The 26,088-nt window shown below is 39.6% G+C and overlaps 1 protein-coding gene across 3 annotated transcripts in view; it reads right to left on the bottom strand.

The window, feature by feature from the left end:
- Positions 1-10,317: 10,317 nt before the first annotated feature.
- Positions 10,318-26,088, bottom strand: part of ABCD3 (ATP binding cassette subfamily D member 3) — a 75,083-nt gene continuing 59,312 nt past the window's right edge. For all 3 annotated transcript variants that reach the window (XM_004752564.3, XM_004752565.2, XM_045064882.1), the window contains 7 exons: positions 24,309-24,386; positions 24,137-24,202; positions 23,947-24,036; positions 23,385-23,504; positions 17,045-17,149; positions 13,758-13,814; positions 10,318-11,804 (listed from right to left, as the gene is read on the bottom strand). In XM_004752564.3, the coding sequence (XP_004752621.1) occupies positions 11,727-11,804; positions 13,758-13,814; positions 17,045-17,149; positions 23,385-23,504; positions 23,947-24,036; positions 24,137-24,202; positions 24,309-24,386 (594 nt within the window). In that variant the 3' untranslated portion in view covers positions 10,318-11,726. The remainder of the gene's footprint in view (positions 11,805-13,757; positions 13,815-17,044; positions 17,150-23,384; positions 23,505-23,946; positions 24,037-24,136; positions 24,203-24,308; positions 24,387-26,088) is intronic.

The following is a 26,088-nucleotide window of genomic DNA, read 5'->3' as shown; positions in this document are numbered from 1 at the left end:
TCTCTTTTTTACTACAATAAGAGTAGCTAGAGATCCACATGGCCTAGCCCTTGAAGAGGTCAGAATACACCCTCTTGTGAGGCCAAAATCAAAATAATACATAAAGCACAGATAAGATTCTCCCTCCGCAGGCTGTGCCCTGCCCAGGAGAACGTTTGTCACAGATGAGTCTGTCAGTATTTTTCGGGTTGCAAGGAACAGAAAGTCTCTCAAGAGAACTTCAGTGAAATTGGGAAGCCTGTTTTCTCTTTTGTCAAGTACACTAACTGGCCCAAAGCTCTTCAGCTCATTTAAGCCTCATTCAGTCATTTACAAGATTACCATTATTAGAGCCTCAATAATGAACAACTAAAAATAACACTTTTCCTGTGGAGAAATAGAAATACTAAAAAATAAAAAGAAAATCCAGGAATTTGGAAAGTGAGAAATTTCAACTCATTTTGAATGTGCAAAATTTAATAAACTTTTAAATAGGGTTCTAAGAAAAAATCTTTAAGGAAAAGGTTCTTGACATAACATTGTCTCTCCAATGTAATTTTTCAAAAACTACCAAAAAAGTCTGTTCCATCTGCAAGGTAACTTTTGTTCCCTGAGCATTCACCAAACCAGAGAATTTAAAAAGTAACATTTAGGGATGCCTGGGTGGCTCAGTAGGTTAGGTTAAAAGTCTCTGCCTTCTGCTTGGGTGTTGGTCCTGGGGTCCTGGAATCGAGCCCCGCATTGGGCTCTTTGCTCAGCAGGGAGCCTGCTTCCCTTCCTCTCTCTCTGACTACTTGTGATCCCTGTCTGTCAAATAAATAATAAATAAAATCTTAGAAAAAGAAAGAAAGAAAGAAAGAAAGAAAGAAAGAAAGAAAGAAAGAAAGAAAGAAAGAAAAGAAAAGTAACATTTAGAGGGGCCCAGAGTGTGCTTTTCTCCCTCACAGCAGCCTGAAAGGGAAGTGTGGTTTATAACTAAAATTGTGGCGCCACCTTCAGTTCATAGGGTGGATTGACAATTTGACCCGATGCTTCTAAACTGGATTATAAAAAGAAAGGAGTCTTAAAACCAAATACCTGTAAATGATTAAGCATGAAGGCACATGGCAGCAGGGTGGGGTGGGGTGGGGGCAGAATCATTAAACCAAACTACCTTCTGCAGCGTGCTGCAACTCTACCTGTGGGGGGTCTCTTTAGTCCAGAGTGTAACCTCCACCCTAGCTCCTGCTCCTTCAAGTATACTCGGGGTTCAGCAGCTTCGGCATCATTTGAGACCCAGCGAGAGATGGAAATTCTCAAGCCCCACTCCAGACCTACTGAATCAGAACGTTCATTTTCCAGATGATGTGTGCACTCACCAATGTCGGAAAAGCTATGTTCTATGTACTTTCCCAACCATTCTGTCCATATTCCCAATTTCACAAATCCAGGGTAAAGGGCGCAGGGCGGAAAATGCACAGATACTTTATCGACAGAATTACACAGCCTTGATGAGAAGATGTCATTTACTGAACTTACATTTCAGCAAGCCAAAAGTAAAGGCAGAGTCCCAAATATATTACAAATATTACACTTTCCGATTATGTATTTTGTCATTTTCCAAACATAAGACTTTGAGGACTTCTGCCTCATCTGCAGCTCTCTAAAGACCAAAAGCTCTCCTGCTTCAGCTGCACTGATTCACGTGCCTTGCTTGTACCCACCTTTCAGAGTAGCTCAGAATGTTCCCTGGGTCTCAGCCAGGTGCTTTCCTTCCCTAGATTCCCAGCTCTCTCCCCACCACCTCACAATACTCTTCCACTCCTCCACAGGACCCTTAATGTTGTACAAAATAGTTCTTTACCTGTCTTGGCTCCTTTTCTGGATCATAATTGCCTTCAAAAAGCCAAGATAATACACTGGAATTCACTCACTTATTCATTAATTTATTCTAATACTAAACACCTACTATGGGCCAAGCATTGTGGATTTGATTGAAAAACACTGAGCACAATCCCAGCATTTATAGAGCTCACATGTTTGTAGGGTAAAAGGTCAAACAAGTGGGTGCCTGGGAGGCTCAGTTGTTAGGTGGCTGCCTTCAGCTCAAGTCATGATCCCAGGGTCCTGGGATTGAGGCCCACATTGGCCTTCCTGCTCAGGGGGAAGCCCGCTTCTCCCTCTCCTGCTCCCACAGGGAGTAATTCCCAAAGCCATGACTCCCTGAACAAGAGACCGAAGGCTCCCTTTTATTAGGACTTGGGACGAATTTTCAGAGGGTCATCTTAACATTATCATAAGGCTGAGACATTTCTGGCACTTTGATTCATCTGCTCAGGGGTTTTCCTCAAATATTTCTTTTTCTGTTCCATCACTTTGTTAGTTTCTAAAGGTAACGCTGAGATGGAAGCTTCTAGGAGCTTCCTGAGTTCAGGAGGTCAGACTGGTGACAAAAATGCCTCCTCTGGTTTTATTCCGCTCCTCCTTCTGGAGGGGCCCAGGGTGGAGGGACATCTTCTGTAGCTTCTACCTGTCAGACATGGCGTGTCCTCGCAGAGATTCAGAAAGGAGCAGAACTGTTTCTCCCCTCGTTTGAGATCTGTGTGTCACCAGAGTTTACCCCTAGCTGTTCGCCCCCTCGTGTTACTCCCAACCCTCTCTACGCTTGGCCACAGACTGCACTGAATAGTTGAGTATGCAGGTTCCAAAGAGTAGTAAGCCGAGCAAGATTACCAGGGGCCCCAGGAAGGAGAGGAACCACATTGCGCTGGGTAGGGCCCTTCTGACGGCCTCCCTGTCCCCCTCAGGAAAGCCTCCTCCTCTTTGTTTGAGGGTAGGCAGCCAAGCTGCCTGATCAAAGATTTTCTTTTAATTTTTAAAAAGATTTTATTTATTGCAGCACCTGGGTGGCTCAGTGGGTTAAAACCTCTGCCTTCTGCTCAGGTCATGATCCCAGGGTCCTGGAATGGAGCCCCGCATCGGGCTCTCTGCTCAGCAGGGAGCCTGCTTCCCTCTTTCTCTCTGCCTGCCTCTCTGCATACTTGTGATCTCTGTCAAATAAATAAATATCTTTTTTAAAAAGATTTTATTAATTTGCTTGTCAGAGAGCAAGCGAGCGAGTGCACGCACACAAGCATGAGCAGGGCGAGGGGCAGGGGGAAGAGCAGAAGGAAAGAAAGGCTCTCTGCTGAGCAAGAGGCCCCATGCGGGACTTGATCCCAAGGCTCTGGGATCATGACCTGAGCCGAAGGCGGACGCCTAACCGACTGAGCCACCCAAGCGTCCCATCAAAGATTTTCTTAATATTGACTTTGACTGCAGGCACAACACGAAGTATTAAGTACTGGCCAGACCCCCTCCCACTAGCAGGTGGTGCAGAGCCAGTCTATCATCACCTACTTACATTCCCCAGGGAACTGCACTCCCCAGGGCGCTCCAGTGTGTCTGGAGTTTGCTCGTTTCAGATATCCTAGAACAACGGAGACAACGACTCCTACCAGGACAGGGTTCATTTCAAGATCGGAAGGCTCAGAGCATCAAAGCCCGTCTCTAGAAGCCGAGGAGCAAAGCAAAGGCAGCCAGAAAACGCTCCGTTCTACCAGGTGCTAACAATGACCTGTGCCGCTCACAACTGAACAGTCCTAGAAAACGCTGCAGGCCACTCAGGGGCCGGCAGCAGACAGGACTGCAGAAACCAGAGCAGCAGAGCCAGGATCCTTTACACTGAGCGCCCCTACCCCTGGGGGCTTCGCCTACCTCGAGGATGAGACGGACAGAAGGGTCAGCGGTGTCAGTGGCTCGCGGGCGTGTTTGTCGTCCTCTGTCGTGGGAGCGCGGCGTCCCGAGGTTCTGGCAAGGGAAAGCGGCCTTTCCACCCCGCAGCGGTGGGTCCGGGGTGGGCCCCCCTCTAATTTTAGAGATGTGTGGCTCACTGCAAGAGGTGGGCTCCTGTCTATACTGGGTGTAATTGGGCCTGTGGCGACTGGTTTCTCCCCGTCTTGAAGTACACCCCACCCCAGGTTCGCGTGGCTGATTTCAGTGGGGCATGTGAGGGGTAGGCAGACGGCTCCACCACCTGGTCAAGGTCCACTGTGTGCTTCGAACCCGAGAAACCCCTGCGTCGGGTGGTGGGGAGTAGAGCCTGGAGGAAAGGGCCTCCCCTGGGTCATCTCGAAGGAGCTGAGTTTTAGTTTAAGCCTTTGGGGCAGCTCCTATCCTAGTGGGAGCTCCTGGTAATAGTCTGGGTTTCGTGGGTCTTTTCAGGGTTCGGTGAGCCCCTTCTGTCCTTCAGGGTAGCTCCTGGAAGCATGCAGCAGCTCCCACTCGTGGCAGCACCTGACTGACCCTTCTTAGCGCCATTCGAAGGTCCCCTCTCGCTCTCAGCTGCCCGCTCTGGGTTCCGTAGTGACCTCTGGGACAGAGCGCCTCCCACTTCTCTTTCGGAGCTCTATGCCTTTCCCCGGTCTTGCCTAGGTAATTCTTCACTGCATGTTGGCTCTAGGATGCCTTGAAGAGGTGGCTTTTTAAGTTCTGTCCAATCTTTTAAATTGTTTTCAGCAAATCTTATCATTTCTCCTTTCAAAATACTTCCAGAATTCTACCCCTTCTCACCACGCTCACTGCCACTCCCCTGCTGCGATTGCCCCTCACCACCACTGACCTGATTATGGCAAGGACCTCCTTACCTGCTTCCACCCCTCTGCTGTCAGCGCCTCAGCACAGCGGCCTGAGAGCCCACAAAACCTAAGCCAGATCAAGTCCACCCCTTTGTTCATGTCTCTAATAACGTCCCATCAGACACGCACCTACAAAGTCCCACATAATCTGGAGCTTCTCTCTGCCTCTGAATTTATCCCCTGCTCCTTGCCCCACACTCACTCCCTTACTATTTGTGCCTCTTCAGTGTTTCCTAAGGCATTAGGACTCCAGGGCCATATCACTAAGCATCCCAAATCTGACAGCTTAACACAACCAAAGCCACGCTTTCTGTTGGTCAAGAATTCGGAAAGGGATTGAGAAGCACTTCCCACTCAGAGTTATTCAAGAGACGTGCAGTCAAGATATCCTCTGGGGCTGCAGGTATCTCTGAAGGCAACCCAGGGGCTGGGGACCCATGTTCGAGATGGCCTACTAACAGGCTGGCAAGTCAGCCCAGGCTAGGGCCTGGGACCTTCCTTCCAGCCACCAGGGGGTCCTTACTAGGAGCTGGTTTCCCTCAGAACGAGCCATCCGAGCAGGAGAGGGGAAGCCACAGTGCCCCTGATGCCTTGGCCTCCAACGCTGCACATGGTCACTTCTGTTGTGTTCCTTCCTCACACCCGGCCAGCAGGAACTCCGCATGAGGGCACATGATACACAGGTGAGACTACCCGGGGTGAGAATCTTGGAGGCTATCAGGGAGGCCACTTCTCATACGTTAACAGGCCAGGCATGGCCCACCTCCTGGTTTTTCTCTTTACCACTGCCTTCGGCTTAAAATGTCCTTGCGTCAAATATCCATATGGCTAGCTCCCTCACTTCCTTTACAACTTTCACTCAAGTATTATCTTTTCAGTGAGGCCTGCCCACCCCCAACCCCCCACCCCGCCTAAAATGGAAACATATTTATCCATATTTCTTCATGCATCCCTGTTGGAACCCCTGCATCCAACAGGGGTTCACTTCTAAGATCTTTGTGACTGCAGTAAACTGGATCACATGCTTTAATCTCACTCAAACAGGTCTGTCTCAGGTCCACAAAGCTCATCTTAGAGGGTATTGCAACTGGTGAAGTTAGGAATTCAGATGTGACAAAATTCGGTCACTCCCCAAAACCTACACAACTATTTGTGGGCCCTTGGTGGGGCGAGTTGACATATTGCTATTTTCCTTTCTGAGAAAGACCTACCTCATTGCCCCTCAGACATAATAAACTCCAAGTATTTTACAGCTTCTTTAGATACTGGGCCCTTTTCTTTTGATACCCTATGTAGCCCTTGCTAGCTATAGTATTTTTGTGACACACAACACCTCATAATCAGAATTACAAGTGATGACATTATACCGGGACATACTAGAACTTCAGGGATTTTAGATAATTTCTGGAGCAGCCAGAGCACACAATATAATCTAAGAAGATTTATCATTGCTTAGTTGATAATGCTTTCCATACCAAATAAATAAGCCTAACTAGTCAAAAAGTTTTCATTTTTTGGAGAAGCTGTCAAAAATATCAGAAGCTTTTAAAGTACACATCTAGGGTGCCTAGGTGGCTCAGTGGGTTAAAGCCTCTACCTTCAGCTCAGGTCATGATCCCAGGGTCCTGGGATAGAGCCCCACATCAGGCTCTCTGCTCAGCAGGGAGCCTCTTCCCCCTCTCTCTGCTCAGCAGGGAGCCTCTTCCCCCTCTCTCTCTGCCTGCCTCTCTGCCTACTTGTGATCTCTGTCTGTCAAATAAATAATAAATAAAATCTTTTAAAAAGTAAATAAATAAAGTACACATCTAAGTGGGATTGCAGATCATCACAAAACTTTTAAACAAGTTGGCAATAAGAGATTCTATGGGGGCTTATTGTTGCTAACCAAACTTAGTTCTTTTAATATTAAGAAGATTGGATTTTCTTAAGTAATCCAAGACCTGATAAAGACAAAGCATAGAAAACTATTTTTCCTGGGTAGATAAAGAAAATTGGTTTACAATTTCTCATCAAAAGTAAACCAAATTCCAGACTATACCAGTGTGTTTTTTTAAGTTTATTTTTTTAGTAAACTTTATACCCAAGATGGGGCTTGAACTCGTGACCCCAAGAGCAAGAGTCACATGCTCCTCTGAGCCAGCCAGGGGCCCCTATACCAGTGTACTCTTAAAATTCATTCCCATCTCAGTCTCAATCACATATAAAATATAAAACTACTTTCCAGAGATTCCTTTTTCTTAGACTTTCTACAGCTCTCTTTTTACATTCAGATTTTGTCCTAAGTTTCCCATATCCCATACAACCAGTCTCATTTTAGGACAAAGTCACTTTCTTTTCCCCCAACAAAAGCATATTTCTGTTTCTCATACCTTAATTACCAAAAACACCCATCTTTCTTTCCTTGAATATACAGCTGTTTCCCATATTATTCCCAGTAGTCCTAATTACATTTATTATAATTCTTAATGTTTAGAGATCTTAATTTATTTTTTTCTTTTTTAATAGATTTTATTGATTTGAGAGAGAGAGAGAACATGAGAGGGGGAGGGGTGGAAGGAGAGGGAGAAACAGACTCCCTGCTGAGCAGGGACACCCTCCACCCCCCCCACCCTAGCAAAGAACTTAATTGAGTAGAGCCTGGGTATCTGGTTGTTTGGTCTACCTGTCAGGGGCACCTGATGCTGTGCTGTTTAAAAACCCATCAGCCTTCCCAGAAAGCCTGTGGGATTGTCTGAAAAGGCATACAAATTGGGACCCCAAGGCCCAAGTTAATCAAATGGTCCTTAATACCTATATCATATCTCAAAGTGTTCCAGATATCCGCAGAAAGCTTCAAAAATTAGCAACAGGTCCCAACACTAACTCCACTCAGCAAAGACAGCTTTTAGGGTATTCAATAACAGATGGGACAGAGGATGAAAAAGAAGATAAGAAAATGAAAAGGCAAAGCTGCCCTTCTGACAGTAGCTCTAGTCTTCATGAGGTAATCCAGGAGAAGAAAGGAAGTCCCCATGCGTAAGTGTCCCCAGCCCCAATCCTGGGACCAAGAGACCAGACACAAAACTGGGTTACAATCAGTTCACATACTGTAAGCAAGAGGGGCACTGGAAATCAGATTGCTCTAACTGCCTGGGAAAGGGAAGTGGGATGGCAAAACCAAATCACTCCAGTGCCCCTTGTAGAAAACCAGATCCTCATCTCCCCTGAGGAGTCCTCTGGCCTTAGCAGTAGGAGAAGAGCCAGTTGAATCTCCTTGAGACAAGAACCACCTTTCCTCTATGGAACACCCAGAATGGTAGCCTTTCCAATAGAAATGTAACATAAGAGAGTCTCAGTAAAAGAAGAGACCAAATGATTTCTGGAGCCTTTGACCTGTGAAATGGGCCAAGATTAAACACCCCTGTTCAAAACCTGGCTCTCAGCTTCCATAAAGTTACTTGTTGTCAAGGATAAGTACAAATCATAACAATAAGGTGTTTTGTGTGTCTGTTTGTCTGTCTAGGTGGTATTTTTGACATTTGGATGGTATTGCAAAAAGTCATTTATAAAAGAACTCTATTAGGTTTAAAGGCAAGTGCTTGTAAAAATTATGTATTCTAAAACTCAAAGCTTCTATTGGTTCTTGAGTTCAGGAGGTCAGTCCTGAGTTCAGGGTTCAGGCCAATGACAAAATGGGGAATAGGAAATATCTAAAATTAATTTATCAAGAAACAGCTGTATATAGCATATTACTTTAAAATAAGGGGGAAAAATGCAATCACCACAAGACAATTAAAAATGGTTGCTCCTAGGGATGAAAAGGAAACTGGTTTTCAATTTTTTTAAGCAACATGCATATGGTATGTTTATGGGTCAGAATATTTCCATTATTCACACAGGAAAAATGACTGATGTAAACAGTTTCCTACAACTAACAATGCTGAAGTTCACCTGACAGAATTCACTCTGCCTTTAGGCAAATTATACTTTTAAACAACAAGTTTAGAAGTTTAAGTCCATAAGGAAATGATAGACACTACAGTCTCACTAGTTTTAAGTCCCATGCTGATCACTAAGAGAAGGGAGCAAGGTGAAGGGTGGCAATACGCCACCCCAGAATACACCACTTTAATGGAACCACTGTTTCTGAGCTAAAAACACTTAAAAAAACAGGTGCAGGGGCACCTGGGGGGCTCAGTCTGTTAAGCGGCTGCCTTCAGCTCTGGTCATAGTCCCAGGATCCTGGGATTGAACCAAGCACTAGGCTCCTTGCTCAACGGGGAGCCTGCTTCTCTCTGTCTGTTGCTCCTCTTGCTTCTGCCCTAATAAATAATTTTAAAAAAGAAAAAAAAAAACAGGTGCAAGAAGGGTACTCTCTCTCCCTTTTCTTCCTGAAAATAGGCTAATATTTGCCATCTCCATATGGAGGATGTCCTCTCTAAACCAGAAGGAAAGTATCATTCTCATCATCAAGGATGTCAGGTCAAGACAGAATTCTACATAAACCTTATTTATTTCTTACCTTCGCTTGGCTTCCTCACGTAGTTTACTTTTCCACGATTGCCTCTCTTTGTTCAACCTGGTATAAAAAGCCTTTAGGTTTTGCCACTTCTTTGAGCCATCTCCTTATGAGGGCTTCCATAGCACCTAAAATTTGTATTAAATAAACGTGTATCGTTTTTTCCTATTTACCTATCTTATGTCAACTTAATTCTCAGGACCAACCAAAACCCAAAGATGGTAGAGGTAAAATTTTGCCTCCCCTGCAGAGGCAAACCCTACATACATTTTATTCTGTTAATGCACAGCAAACAAATGTAGTTGTTTACACCCCTATTTTCTGTTGTAGGAAAAATAGAAGCTTGGTATTAGAACACAGAGTGGTACCCTTGGGATGCAGTATGTTGCTCAGGAATGGAATTTATTCTCTAGCTTATTGTTCAGATTAAGCTGCCATTTCCCAGTGAGGCCTACAGAATATGCTAAGAGGAACTGTGAGGAAAAAGATGTTTCACGGTAATCACATTTTAGAAACGTTCGATTTCTTTACTGTAGGTCTTCACAGAACCACCATTATGTTAGTGTATATGGTGATTCTCCAGAAAAAGGATATTCCTCTATGCCTCAAACAGTAAAGCACTTTAATGTTTGTTAAATTTTAAAAGGAAGAAAAAAATAAAAAAAAGGAACCCCAATTGGTTTTTTGATGGTAAAAATCCATTACAGAAGGAATAAAGAGGCAGCTGCTAGTAGGTTCAGGGTAATCTAGAAATCTGAAAATCTCAAAATTCCCCCAGAACTTAAAATCCTTCCCAGGACTGATAGTATCTTTTAAAGTCTCCTGGCTATTTGGTTGCATTTGTGAGGTACACCGATGTTTATGGGGGGTCTCATCTTTTTTTTTTTTTTTTTTTTTTCGTTTGGGGCTCAAACTCATGACCCTAAGATGAAGAGTTACAGGCTCCACCAACTGAATCAGCCAGGTGCTCTGGCAAACAGAAGGTTTTATGTGGCTTTTCTAAAAAAGAGAAATTCATTTTGCTAAAAATCACATTTGACATACTTTTTGAAAAAGAGACTTTGGGTGCTAAAAGGGATTTCTGAATGTCAATTTATTTTCATGTTTTTTAAGTCAAGATTATATGAACTATGTATGAACTACCCGGTTTTTAGATACCAGAATAAAAAGAACAAGCAAAAGTTGTACAGGATAACTGATTCTTTTTAATCTGAACAGAAAATAAGTAAGTAGACAAGTTTGCCAAAGAGAGTGGTAAAAACTGAATGTTACATATTATGGAATCAGTACATCAAGTTTTACTTTGGTAGCCGGTGATTCTTATAGTTAATTGTGCAAAAAAAATAAAATCAGTTATACTGAAACAAGATTATAAAATGCCCATTTCTGAACCCTAGTCTGATAAAACTGATTTCATATCTAGCTTATTGATAAAATCCCATTTCAGTTTTCCCTGTGCAAAAAATACATGTATGTCATTAATGGTGGCTTGGTGAGGTGAAATCAATTTCTCTTGGGATAGTTCAACATAATGACCCAAATATAAAAAGTTATTCAAGATTCACAGAGATAAACCAGTGCCTAGGAAACATAATTCACCCATGTGCGTAATTATAACGTTTTTTAAACATAAAATCACAGTCAAAGACAGTGATAACATTGCATACTCAGTGCATTACTTCATGTAGTGCATTCCTATGGCTCATTTGGAGTTTAACAAATGTAACCACCACACTTCTAATGAATGGGCTTTTAACATACACAGATCCATCCAATTCTTTTAAAAAATCTGAAACTCTTATTAAAGAGCTTGAGCTTGACATGTAAGGACTTTATGCCTTAATATCCCAAACATTGGGAAGATTAGGTGTGAAACATAGTAACCACCCCTTGTAAGCAAGACTGCACATAAACTTCTGTTATATTCCCACAAAGAACCCTCAGAACAACTCAATACTGCAGACTGAGAGGGGCACACTTATTATTTAGCCAAAGAAATTTCAAATGGCTTTCCTGGAGTCAAATGTACCCCAAGATCTATACAAGGAATGAGTATAACGGTGGCAGCTAAAGCAATCTGCCACTGCGTGATAAATGCTATTATGCATCAGGTTATACGTTTTGATAAAATACTATGATTTGTTTCCTACAATCATGGAGCACAAGAAAATGAAGCTCAAGACTATTTTGTAAGAACAGGATAAATGATGACCCCAGTTTTCAATAGGGTTCTTCATTGAAGGAAAAGATAGAGCCATAAAAGTCAAATTAGCTGACTTCAAATGGTTTACATCCCAGGATGAATCAGATTACACTGATTTAAGCCCAATTTAATTTAGGCAGGTTTTTAACCACAAGAATAAGGACATTCTTAGTACATATTAATAATTAAACCAACATATACACAATTAGCAAGATCCTATATAATATTAAATGGTTTAACAACTTGTTCTCAATTATTTCATATCTAATTATTTGTTGTTTTAAGAAAAAAATAAAAACAAAACCCAAGCTCAGCTTTATTTTACAACATACTGTGTATTTCTAAGTGTGTTCTTTAATGATTTCATTGAAGCAGAACAGCTCTCCAGATTCTAAGAGCCAAACTCAACCGTATCTTCTGTTATCTGTTTAAATTCATAATTGCCTCTGCCATCCATATGCAGGTAGTACTATGGGAAAGAAGTGGGGGGAAAGAAATCAATGACTAAGATAATTTCATTTTTGTCAGGAATTTATGCAGAGGTTATTATACAAGAAAATGGAAATTATTTTAAGCTACTAATACCTTCAAAAGTTTTATACCCAGAAAGGTAAGACTAAATGAAGAAGTCCATTCTCTTTAATATAGCAACAATGTGATTCTGCTTGGAGTGGACAGAGTACTTTCCTTTATAAAAACCAAAATACCAAAATTCCTCATTATTTTGAAGGAAACAAACATACAGGCATCCTACATATCAGAATGCTTCCATAATTCCACATCCAATCCAATGTACCACAGGCTGAATTGCACTAAGGATAAGCCTAATCAACGGGGAATTCTTGAATATTTCCTTTATCTGGTTTCCTGGATTAGTTCGGAACCTCTAACTTAAGGCTTTTTATTTGTTTGTGGTCTTAGTAGAGGAGTAAAAGAGCTATACGGTATGCCTGTATATCCCATCCTATGAAGACACTTAGGACAACAGCTAGAAAGACTTCTGTTTTATTTAGCAGCTTTTTATTTACAGAAAAGATGTTTTCCCATCTTCTATCTATTCTGGCCTCTGACATTAACATCCCTCCGTCACACAATCTCTGCTTGGTACTCTGCACTTGTCTCCCCCACCAGAAGAAGAGGGGAGGTCAAATCCAAAAACTCTCACAGCTCTGTCGCTATGATATTTATGAGCTCCTGAGAAAACACCAAGGCTTGGATACTTTTTAAACTGCTTTGATTATTAGTTATTCAATTTCTCATTTCATTCTGAAAAATGGACAAATTATAAGAATTAATGGACAAATTACAAGAATAAAAATTATCTTTAAAAGTCACACAGCTATATAGAATTCCATTATTTTTACTAAATACTTTCACAGAGGCTACCTCTTCGATATTCATGGTAATCTAAGAGACAGGAAGGCAAGGATCAATAACTTTATTATATGAAGGAAGCAATGGATGCCAGTCATGCTTGAAGCCAGGTTTTCTGAGTTCAAATCCCATACTTTTCATCTTATCTGTATACTATCATCTTAACCATAGGGTTATTGAGGTTAAAGAAAGCACTCTGTATCCCCCAAGGACATTCAACTCAGTACTTGGGGAAAAAGTTGCTCCATCAGGTATGTATTTTATGGACCAAGATACCCTGTACATTTGTTCTAATTTTTCTCAAACCCTTTCTTTTACCTAGAATGTCTTTATCATTTAGGAAGGAAGAAAGAGAAGAAAGGTAAGAGAAAAAGAGAGGGGAAGGGAAAGGGAGGAGAGGCAAGGGAAGAGTTGAGTTAACAGGGTTTATTTAGTTTGGGGTTTGATCATGAAGATCTTGAAGAGCTGAAAAGAACTGCCATACTGAGAACGGCACTGTTAGAACACCAGGATACATAAGGGATCCATACCAGTGCAAACCTCACTGTAATGGCTATGTAAATTATAGTAACTACTTAATGATTCTGTTTTATTACAGTCCAATGATAAACACAGCTGACATTATTCAGTTTCCCCTTACAGCCATGATCTCACTAAAAATGTCCTTAAACTTTCTGCCATCTAATCCTTCCTAAGACTCTTTCCCTTCTGTCAATACTGAGTGGTGAGAAAACTTCACTTAGCCATAGCTGTGATAAGGTTGTGTAAAGTTTAGTCAGCTATTATACAATAGTGATTTCTAAAAATGGAGAACCACTAACTGGTTCTCTACTATCTCTCCAATCAGTTAGGGCTTATTAAATATGTATTAGAGATTTCAAAACTGATAACTACAATATTTAAGGAAAATTTAGAATCACGTTTTGTCCTTTAAGGTATATATTTGTAAGAGAACATATACCAGGAAATCTAAAACCATAATCACCTGAATTCAAGTATTTAAATGAGATAAAATTCCACTATACCATTCAATATAAGAAATACAAACCTCATGGTGTTTCCAAAGGGACTTTCTATGTGACACAGTGAAGAGGGTGATGCCAACCTAATACAAAGAAAATGATTTAAGTTTTTATCAGTAACACAGAATCACAAATTAAACTCATCTACATATTTAAACTATTAAAATGACTGTTTTCAGAAGCTATAATTAAAAATCAATGTAAAAGAGAAAAAATAACAAATGATGCCGATGTTCAAGGTAATGCAAAGTACAGACCATCAACCACATAATAAAAACACACAAGTATCCATAAATTCTTTAAAAAACAAACAAACAAACAAAAACAACCTAACAGGTACTAGCATTAAGTGTACTATTTTGTTTGGGGCAGAAAATATATATCCTGACCCAGATTCTATTTTATTGTGAAAAATATGCGAAAAGAGTATAGGAATAGTAAAAATAGCAAGAGGTCAAAGTCAGGAAAATTAAATCAACATGGTACTGTCTACAGTCAATCTGTTTTTCAAATACAGGGTCACACTCCTTTATTGGAACCTGTTTTGGATTATGTCTGGGGCAAAATTCTCGGGCAGAAAATTGAATGTTTCTGTGGCAACGTTATAACACCGACACTGAGATAAGTTAAGAGTTTGCAGAGGCTCTGGATCAGTGGTTCTCAACTTGGGGCTGTGGGGAGGAGTTCTATCCATCAGGGGACACTTGGCAATGTCTGGAGACATTTTTGATTGTCACAATTGAGAGTGCTACTAGCATCTAATGAACAGAGGTCAGATATGCTATCAAATATCCTATAAAGAAAGGACAGCTCCTCACAACTGAGGATTAGCTGAGGATTATCCAAAATGTCAACAGAGCTGAGACTGAGAAACCCTGCTCTAGATCGTAGTTACTTAAAATGGATCTCTTCAGGCTGAGAGATAAATGCTTGAGTATCCAGATAATTCCAACATGAGTTCTAATTTTATTTTAATTAATAAATTTTTAAAAATTAGCCAAAGTATATTCTGGATCATTTCTACCATGAGATTTAAGTGTCCAAGTCTGTGTTTGAAATTGCTGGTACAAAGTGATTACTTCAAGTGAGAGCAGTTGGGGTGCCTGGGTGGCTAAGTCAGTAAAGTGTCTGACTCTTGATTTTGGCTTAGGTCATTACTTCAGGGTTATGAGATGGAGCCCCAAGTTGGACTCTGTGCTGGGTGTGGAGCCTGCTTAAGATTCTCTCTCCCTCTGTTTCTTCGTTCCCTACTCTCTCTCTAGAAATAAATAAGCAAATAAAGTGATAGCACTTAACACGTTTAATGTGCCATAACTTTGGATGCCATGTGGAAAAGTTTTCAAATTGGTTACAAACTGCATGACAAAATAAGTTACTAGTAACACATTTCAATGGTACGCTTACTTTTTTCTTTTTTTTTAAAGATTTTATTTATTTGACAGAGATCACAAGTAGGCAGAGAGGCAGGGAGAGAGAGAGGAAGGGAAACAGGCTCCCCGCTGAGCAGAGAGCCCGATGAGGGGCTGGATCCCAGGACCCTGAAATCATGACCTGAGCCAAAGGCAGAGGCTTTAACCCACTGAGCCACTCCCACTTACTTGATTTTTGAAAGCTCTCTTCAGATAACCTTATTTTATGATTCTACAGTAATTGGATCAGGTCTCAGCTTAATGAAAGCAAACTTTCTGATAGAATTACTTAAAGAGGATACAGAAGCAAAATTCAAAATATAAGATCTGGACCTCAGACTGTATCTTTCCATAATTAAATCCCAAACTGGTGGTTTAGTTTCAGCAAAACAGTATCAGAGGTCTCTTTAATGTTACCAAATTGAAACTGTGTTTTGTCTGTACTTAATTTGTAAATTTTTATTTGTTTTGTGGCTATAAATGAGCTCTAAGTTCAAGGAGTTCATATCTCATTTCAACTGTTATTACAGGAATATAATTAAAACTGGAAACTGAGGACCCCGTAAGAATTTTCTTTTATTTATTTTAATTTTTTTATAAGATTTTATTTATTTATTTGACAGAGATCACAAGTAGGCAGAGAGGCAGGCAGAGAGAGAGGAGGGAGCAGGTTCCCCGCTGAGCAGAGAGCCTGATGTGAGGCTTGATCCCAGAACTCTGGGATCATGACCTGAGCAGAAGGCAAAGGCTTTAACCCACTGAGCCACCCAGGCACCCCAAATTTTCTTCTTTTAAACAGAATCTACACTTTTATTGGAAAGTTGCATTTTTTGTGGGGAAATATAGCTTATAACTAAACATAAGGGGACAGCACACAGTCAAGACTACCACCAAAGAGCCTCTAAATCACTGATCAAATAGAGACTACACCTCCAATACCTATAAATCTGAAAGTTTATAGGAACAGATACATAAAAATATTATAAATGAACATAACTGATTCAAGAATAGAAAACAAACCATTAAAGAAATAAAATCAGTACAGAAAAATCTTCCTACAAAGATTCATGTAGCAAATTTATTCTTTCCTCATTATACCAATGCTTCTCAAACTATAATACGCATTTGAATCCTCTGGGAATTTAGTTAAAATGTGGACTCTAATTTGGTAGGGCCAGAGAGGCTGCATTCTAACAAGCTCCCAGGAGATGCTGATCAATGACCACACTCTTAACAGTACGAATTCATACTGTAAATATGCAACATGACCTTTTATATTTACTGTAAACCCCCAATAACACTTACAAATTGTTAAAAGACTCCTGTACTTCCTTTACTTACATAACACTGAAAAACAGTTAGGATATACTGCTCTTACTCTCCAAATCCAACAAGAGTATAGATTGTATGACAACCACCACAGAACTACCAAAGAGTTAAAGAACAGTATCAATACACACAGCCTCAGAAAGGCTACCACAAGAAACTCTGGTAAAATGTTGCCCAGGCCAGAGGAGGGGAAAAAAGGACAAACTGAAAACTACCAAATGACTACTGTCAAGGTTTCCTGATTAAAAAAAAGAGATATTTAGGCTTCATTCTTAATGGAACACATTAAGAATATCTCAGTTTATTAACTCTTGAGTATAGGGAATGAGGTAAAAGAGAAGTAAATTTAGATACAGTATTTGTTTCAAATCTAAGATATAGCCAAAGAGAATTATATACAGAATTCATTTATAATTTTTTAACTCATATCATTAATTATCATTTGAAATCTTTGTTAAAGCAGAGAGAACACCCTTTGATAGTCATTTTGAAATCTCTTTGGATAGACATCTGGTTGGATACACAGTAAACCAAGAATGACAGGGACCCTCAAACTAAGAACCTGAAATGCTTACCTTTCGACAATGACTGTAAATGTAACCTTCCACATCCACACTAACTGCACTTGTGCATTCATCCAAAATAGCAAACTGGGGTTTATGATAAAATAATCTTGCCATCTGAAGCATAAAAGGAAATATTTTATAATCACATGCAGAAATTAATAAGCTAAAATAGATTTACCTTAAATTAAATATGCATTGAGTCTTGGAAAGCAAGAATGAAAATTATTATACCTCAAAAAACCTACTTCCCCAAAAGAGAAATATATTTAAAAGAAACAAAACCTATGTGTCTTTACTATCGTCCCAAAGGGGAAAATGTAACACACAGGAAATTTACTGTTAAGAGTTAATCTAAAACATTTAAGACTGATGTGAAATGTGACTGAGATTTAAACTATTATAGAATGTTCTCTAAACAAGATTAGAGGGTACATATTTTAACCAAATCTTAGAATTCAGACTCCAGATGGCTTAAATGAAAAAAATGTATTTATTTCTGAACATTTTATTGCTTAAGTAATGTCAATTAATATTAAGCTGCCAATTAATATTTACACCAATAATTTTTTTTAAATATTTTATTTATTTATTTGACAGACAGAGATCACAAGTAGGCAGAAAGGCAGGCAGAGAGAGAGGAGGAAGCAGGCTCTCTGCTCAGCAGGGATAGATGCGGGGCTCTATCCCAGGACCCTGGGATCATGACCTGAGCCGAAGGCAGAGGCTTTAACCCACTGAGCCACCCAGGCGCCCCTACACCAATAATTTTTGAGTGCACCCATTTTGTGTCCCTGAGGTTAATACTAAATGTGCTCATTTTTAAGCGTCTACTAATTTTATAAGTAAAATTAACACCAAGAATGTTATAGCTTCCATTTCTTCAATTAGCAAAAATGCTGAACACCTTCTCACTTATTTTCCATATGTATTTTATTTTCGGGGAATTATTTACTCTGATTCTTTGTCTAACAGGTATTCCAACTGGTCATATGCTCCTAGCAATAATCACCATGTGCCAAGACCAATGGACAATTTTATATTCTTGCCCAGTTTATCTTTTCTGCTACATGCAATTCAGATGACCACTTCCTCCTCCATGAGAAAGTGACAGTGAAACATAGTCTTAACATTTCTTCTCACTTCTTAAGCTGCTTCCTCAGTTTCTTTACCAGCCTTTTCTTCTTCACTTGACCATTAAATTTTGGGGTTCCTCAGGGCAAATTTGTAAGTCCTTTATCCTATATTGTATTTTTAAGTCCTATATCCTATATTGTCTCTCCCTGAATGATCTCATTGATTCCCATGATTCCAAATATTATTTACATTTGTGGACTCTCCATACCTTCTGCTCTTCCAATTTCTAGACTGCTAAATAAAAATTCCTATTTGATATTTCCATCAAATTTCACTGAATTTTCCCTTTAAAATCCATCCATCTACCCCACTGCACCTTAAACATTTCAGAAAATAACACTATCAAACAGCTGCTCAAGCTTGAAGGCCACAAGTCCTCGCTTCTCTCCCTCCCTTTCACACATCCACCCTCATATTTTTTAGTCCAGTCGAGTAAGTGCTTCAGAGTTTGTAGTCTACTCACTTTCTCCCTTCTCCACAATCATGCTCTCAGCCCAGAACACAACCATCTCCTGCTTATAGCCTACTTCCTCTTTCACTCCCCTCCAATCCATTCTCCCTATAACCAGAAAGGAGTTTTCAGAAATGTAAATCAAATGACACTCTTCTCTTCAACTTCCCACTTTACTTTGAACAAAATCCACTTCTTACTGGGGCATCCCTGCAGAATCAGATTCCTTCTTGTTTTCTAACCTCAACATTCAGGCCAAAATTGCCTCTTCTCAACTACCAGGACACAAGGGGTCTTACGCCAGAGAGGTTTAGCACATGTCACTTTCCTTTTGTCTCAAACACTTTCCTTTTGTCTGCTTTTTACATCTTTGAAATTACTCCTCAAATCTACCCTGAGCCCTCCACCTCAAACCAAGTGGGTGCCTACTGCAACTTCTCTGCAGCCCTTCGTATGCTGTGAACTGTATGTTCTCTTTGTCTACTCTTCTAGGCTATTATATTCACTTAAGTAGAAACTCTATTTTAACCACTACTGTACACCCAACACTTGCATGAAGGAAACATGTAGATATTTGATAAATTAAAACATAAGCAGTACTCCCTATCTGAGGAGATAAGAAAGGGGAAGCAGCAAGTCTAGACTACTAGAAGTTCAGCTGTGCAGAGAACGCCAGAGGATCTTTGGTTAAGGCAGAGTTTGCTTTTTACATCAGGGAGATCTGAAAATGTCTTTCTGAAAGAGAAAGACCAGAAGAGATTAAATATAGGGTGTGAAGGAAAGAGTATGATATACTGAAGGAAAGAGTATAATACAGTCAAGAGGAGTGAAGGCCCAAAAACATGGAGACATTTAGCCTTTCTCAAGAGGAAGGATGACATATCCCCCACAGACAGAAGCAGGGAGGTCAGGACAGTCCAGTGTGAACTTCATTAAGAGGACTGATTATCTGACGGCATGCCACAAATGCCCTCCTGCCATGTTTCCATGGATCTCATCATCACATTTGGCATACTGGATGGCAATTTTCTCATGTATCTCTCTCCCACCATGCTGTCAGTCCTTGCTACCACAGTACGAGAAGACTGTAAGGTGAGCAAGCACATGAACTTTGCAATGGTACTACCACCTGAGCTCGGCCGGCCCCCACCCCCACCCCACATGGTAACCTGTACTAGTGGATCCTTGCTTGGCAGCCTACTTCACGGTGCTACAGTTCAATTTCCTCTGTACAAGGGGACACTCAACAGTTCCTGCCTCAAAGGACTGACAAGAATTCAATGTAAAGGGCCTAGCCTACCACCTATCTATTATGCACTCAATAAAAATGAGCTGTCAGTAACTGACATAATACCAGCTTTTTAAAGTAGGAAGTGAGCTGTTCTGCTGGGAGTAGGAAATGGGGTAGAAAGCCTGAGACTGGTAGTTTTTAAGTGATTATCGTGAAAAATGAGAAAGAGGGGCAAAAGGAAGATGATCACCAGGGAACATGAAAGGTGGTGGCACCAAATTCTGATCTTTCAGCTGCGCTCAGAGGCCTATATACAGAAACTGTTCAGACAAAGAACTGTTTGCCTCAGGCCTACATACAGAGAGAACTGTATATAAGCAAAGAACTGTTCTTGGGCTGCAGCTAAGGTAATATGAGGAAACAAAAAGCAGGAAAGGAAGTTAAGGGAAAAGGAGCATTTGTTTATTCCTTTACGAAATACTTCCTGACTACCTCCTATGTGCCAGGCCCTGGATTATTAAGTCTATGCTGGACAGGAAAGGAGGTAGAGTCAGAAGGGGACTGAGTAATCATAAGAAAAGGGGGGGGTCAATATTCAAGATATCTGTAAGTCTGAAGAAGGGAGACAGTTGCCAATTTCTAAAGGAAAAAGAATTAATTACAAAATTGGTTTTATAAAATACTAACAATTTTATGAGAGTGTTATCTCTAGTAAGTGGTTTTGACCCTTCTTTTCTTTAATTAAAGATTTATTTATTTATTAGAGAGAGATAGAGAGCACAAGTAGGCAAAGCAGTAGGCAGAGGAAGAGGGGGAAGCAGGCTCTCCACTGAGCAGGGAGCCCGATGTAGGGCTCGATCCCACGACCCTGGGATCATGACCTGAGCTGAAGGCAGCTGCTTAACCAACTGAGACACCCAGGTACTCTGGTTTTGGCCCATCTTTATACTTTTATAAATATTCCAACTTTTTAATCTTACATACTTTTTCATAATTCATAATTCATAATAAAAAAAGACCACTACTAAATAGGAAGGACAAGTAGAGTGGAGTGGGAAAGAGAACTATCAGTCAGAGAAATAAGATATCGCAACTTATGATATTGGGTAGAGCAACCCTGGGTGGTAATGGCTGGGCCGAAAGGGGTGCAATGAGTTAAGAAAAATGTTACTTGAGACTCTGAGGGGCAGTGAGAGAAGAGAACTGGAGAGGCAGTCCATCGGCACATCAGAGGCTATATAATGTACTAGTCAGGAGCAATTAGTCTGACATCACACCCCCCTGCACTTTAATCTCCATTCTGCCACTCAGTAGCCACATGGCATTAGGAGGCTACTTAGGCCCTACAAGTCCTTCCCTTGACTGTACCTTAATTCACAGGGCTGTTGGGAGAATTACATCGAGTCTGCCATTCAAAACCAATGCTTCCTTCATCATTATTCCAGTGTACTTTTATTATAGCTATAATTGAAGACTGCCTTGTGTTACAGTTAGTTGAGAATACCAGGATCTCCTACCTAGATTATTAAGGGCAGACACCTATCTCAGAGCCTTGCAAAGAGTAGACCCCCAGCTGAGAGTGAATTCTGGGGAAATTATACCATGATTAAGTTTTTCACTAAAATTATGGAATAATTATCTTATTTCCTTTCATTTACTCACTTTCCTCAAGGAATTTTAGAAATGTGTTCACCAGACCTCCCTTTTATTCAGTAGTATTATTCCATTCCCTCCAATTCAAATCTGACTTTCCTTACCCAAAAGTTCCCTTGTTTCATCTGTTTACACCAACCAATCTCCAGTCTTATATATTCACTGTTTTGTGTGGTTAGACCTTTCAATCTATTTTTCCTTAAAAAGTATAATTTTTATAATTTATAAATTATTAATTTTTACAATTTATAAAAATTACATCCTCACTTCCCTCATTTTTTACTTTGCAGATTTTCAAGCCTAACCAAAAACTGTAAGAGCATTAAAATGACCGTACACAAACTTCACCCAATTTCACCAGCCTCGACATTTGTTGTATTAGCCTTCCCTGTCTCTCCACAAAACTTCTGAAGGTAGCAAAAACAATAAGCTCTCTTTTAAATTTCACAACCGATTCTCCAAATATTGGTCTATACAGAACACATGTGCCAGTGACTTGGTCATGCAGCAGTGTCATGGGTGAGTTTCTCCATTTCCCAATCAACTCTATCATGGTTCATCTGGCTTTACAGGGCTCCTCCTTCCACTCCTTCCCTCTCCCCCAAGAAATCCCCTCACTCCTCTAGGCCTTGAATTTCTTATCTTCAAATAAAATCTATCCCCTCTGTACCCTTATACCCCCATCCACAGGATTCCTTAGTTAAGCACATTTATTTTTCTTTCTCTGCATTTATACTGTGTGCCTTTGTGAATCCTGACCTATCCTTCCATAGTCTTTGAAGTCATAGTAACAGGAACTTAAATTTGTTCTCTTGACTTGCAGTTATTTCTATATCATCTTCTAATTAAGTGCAGAAACCTCAATCACTTCAAATTCTCACTCCTGCCATCCAATTTTCACTTTGAGTAGGGCTGACATCTCTTTTCTTTTGTTTATGATTCATTCTTCACTCTATAGATTAATCTCATGTTCCAGCACTAGCCAGACAAAATCACAAGAGCAGGCTGACATGAAGTTCATACAGAATGGGTATGTTCTGGGAAAAATAAGAGGCAACAAAAAAAGGGAGAATATAATTTAAAGATAATGAGTAAGCAATTCGGCAATAAGCCATTTCTCTTGCTGTTTTTCTTTGGTTACAGTTTTCTCTAATTCCTACAAGATTAACACTCTGGGGAAAAAAAAAAATTCCTCTGCAGCTGCTCAAACTATGGTCTGCATAGTTAGAAAATGACTCTTTAAAAGTTAACTCTCTTAACAGAGTATTCAAAGTATCACTCTTAAAAGGCAGTGTTTTATAGTCATGTTTGACCAGGAATAAGTTTAGACAATCATAAAATTAAAACAGCTCTTTTCAGATACTTCTATTAGGAAAATGTAAAAGTTCTAAATAACTCTAAGTTAGATACTGAGCCCTGAAATCAGGATAGATATAATGGCATAACAGTAGAGGGGAGGGCAGGAGCTGAAAAAAGTGGGAACAGAGTGGATCGTCTCTAACACCTTCAGAAACTTCAGAGAAAACAGCTTAAGTGAGGGGTCAGTAGGGAAAAGATATTAAGACATCTTGGACTACCATATTACCCAGGATCAATATGCTAAAAGGTTCCCCCACTTGAATTAATCCTCAATGGATTAATAGTATATAATTGGAAAACTTATGAATTTTTAAGAATTCTAAATGCATATGCAAGTTATACATTTTCAAGTACTTCTATTATCATTTAAACTAATCTGTACTATAACAGTTGCTAAATGAAAAGACTAAAATAATAATTTTAAATTAATCAATTAATAAAAATAATCAAAATACTGGACTCTAAAAGTGACTTTATGCAACCAGTTACACTGTCATGAAATGTGTTCAGAGTATACTTACCGCCATTCTTTGTTTTTCTCCACCACTGAGGACATCCATCCAATCCTGAACACTGTCCCAGCCTCCTTCACGTTCAAGGATATGACCCAACTGGACATTATCTAAGTATTCCTTTAGTACCTTTTAGCACAATGATTAAAGATGAAATAAAACATAACGTAGGCCAACATTCTCTATCTTGCTTTTATTTTTTAAACTACAATCACTATAATTCTATTGCCAATATCACTTCACAAAAGAATATGACACAAAGATAGCCCTGAACCTTCATTTCCTGTCTATACTAATTCTGACAAAACGTATCCAGTAGTTTAAATAAAATAACACTACTGTACATAATTAAAGGATGAGAGACAAGGTTAAATACTCACTAAGCCTTATTTAAGCAGAGTAGTTAACATCTTACTTCCACTTGGAAAGTTATAAGTAATGACAATGTTTTAGAAGTTTTTACAGGATAGGGTAAACTACCTGGCAGTTAAAATACTTAACTAATCTGATTAAGATAAATAATCTGAAATGGAGGATTTCCAGTAGATCTAAGTCATAAACATTTCCTTACTAGATCAGATATCCCCTTCCTTCTCTGATCTTCTCTTCCATCTGGATATATCACTTGGTCTCGAAGTGTTCCAAGGGTCATATAAGGTCTCTGATAGTGACAGAGCAAAAATCACTGTAAGTGACCTTTTAAAAAATAAAAGATCTTTACATCAAAGATTACAAAATAACTAACTCAAACAAGGTCTTACCTGAGGAACATAAAACAACTTTCCTCTCTCAGGTTTAGTTAGACGTCCTCCAAAAAGAGGCCATAACTATAAAAGGAAAAGGAGTGAGGAGAAAAGCAGTTGTAAATTTCACAATGTGACAGATTGTATGGCAAAACAAGACCACAAAATCTTGAGACCAACTTGTACTTACTTCACCAAGAACACGGAAAAGTGAACTCTTCCCACAGCCATTTGGGCCACAAATTAAAACATTGGCCCCAGATCGAACCTGAAAGAAAATCAGTCTATGAATTTATAGTGAATATATACTCAGTGAACATTTCCTTACAGCCAAATTGTTTTTTGCTAATGCTAAGCTTTCTTTTTAGCTATAAATGTGATCACTGAATAAAATCAACTTAATCAGAATACAGAACAACAGCTTATAAATTTTGAGGATTCTCAAAAACAAGTATGTGTGTATATGGTCTCGTTTTTAAAAAATGGAATCATACGATATATGTTCTACATGTTACTATTTAACAATATATCACAAATATTCTTCCAAGTCAGTATATTCATTCTATTTTTTAAATGTCTACAGTGTATTCCATTCTAAGAATGTACCATAATTTATTTAAAAACTTTCTTTTTGTTCATTGTTTAGGTCATTTGTATTTTGCTTTGCTCTTTTAGATAATACTGCAATGAACCAGAACCAGTGAGCGAATTTATGTATTAGTGAGAAATGTTTCTGTGGATCAGGTTCTTAGAAATCTACATATATTATAAATATTTACCAGTGCTACCAAATCGCTCTGCAACAATGTAAAGTTAAATGAGAAAATGTGATTAAATTCTGAGCTTACAGTCTCATGTAAGTATTTAATAAACTCTGTGAAGAATCAGAAATCTGGGTTACAATTCCAGTATCACAGTATCACACAGCAGTGTATCACAGAAGGAAAGAAGACAACAAAGATGTGAGTTACTCTGGTTGTGGAACCTGCTTTGACAATTTTCAGGCCCTACATTCCTATTATTTAACTCAGTGAAGATTTATTGAATGCTCACATTCAGGCTCTGCTCTAGGTAATGGGGCTACACTAACTGAACAAAACAAAACAAAACAAAACAAAACCTGCTCTTACCACCTTACATTTTAGTAGGAGAGACATATAATAGAGAATACACACAATAAATGAGTAAATTATAGTGTATTGGAAAGTAAGTGCTATGGAGAAAAAAATATATCAAGGTAAGGAAATTTGGGAGTTGGTAGGGGAGGTTACATTTTTAAGGTGGTCAGGCCAGGTCTCACTGAAAATGGTAACTGGGGGCACCTGGGTGGCTCAGTAGTTAGGCATCTGCCTTCAGCTCAGGTCATGATCCCAGCGGCCCCAGAGTCCTGAGATCCAGCCAAGTACTGAACAGAGTAGTTCTAAACAAGTGGTATCGAGTGGGCTCTAGACTTGGGAGATGGCCTACATGGTAGGAATCTATTACTAATCATCAAGATTTTCTGATCTGAACTACTCATAAAGTCATAATAGACATATATCCTAATGGTAACCCTTGGGTCTGGGAGTGTCTTACAAATATACAAAAATACTCCTCTTTCTTTTTCTTTTTAATTGGGTCTGCCATAGTCCCATTTGATTAGGAGACTAGACTGAATCAGCATCACTCTTCACTGAGCATGAGATATTACCCACTGCTACTGTTCTGCTCTCCCACTGTTTCCGTGACAGCAGAGTCTATATTTGGCTTGTACAGGGACAGAGCCTCCTGCACAATCAAAACAATACCTAACTCTAATTTTTTTGAACTTAAACTAAAATTATATTGAATGCTTAAATATTCATTTCCCACTAGAGATTACAATCAACTATATCTTCTGAGACAGACTTTATCTGTAAAAGATTTTTTTGTAAGTCTTAACAACTAAGAAAAGTAGATTTCTAAGTATTTCAAAGACTTACTTTTTAAAA

The sequence above is a fragment of the Mustela putorius genome, unplaced genomic scaffold (assembly GCF_011764305.1).
Source record: "Mustela putorius furo isolate JIRA1106 unplaced genomic scaffold, ASM1176430v1.1 tig00003853_pilon_pilon_pilon, whole genome shotgun sequence".
NCBI classification, from domain to species: Eukaryota; Metazoa; Chordata; class Mammalia; order Carnivora; family Mustelidae; genus Mustela; species Mustela putorius.
Note: the sequence above shows the minus strand (reverse complement) of the source record. Positions and strands in the feature narration are given on the sequence as shown.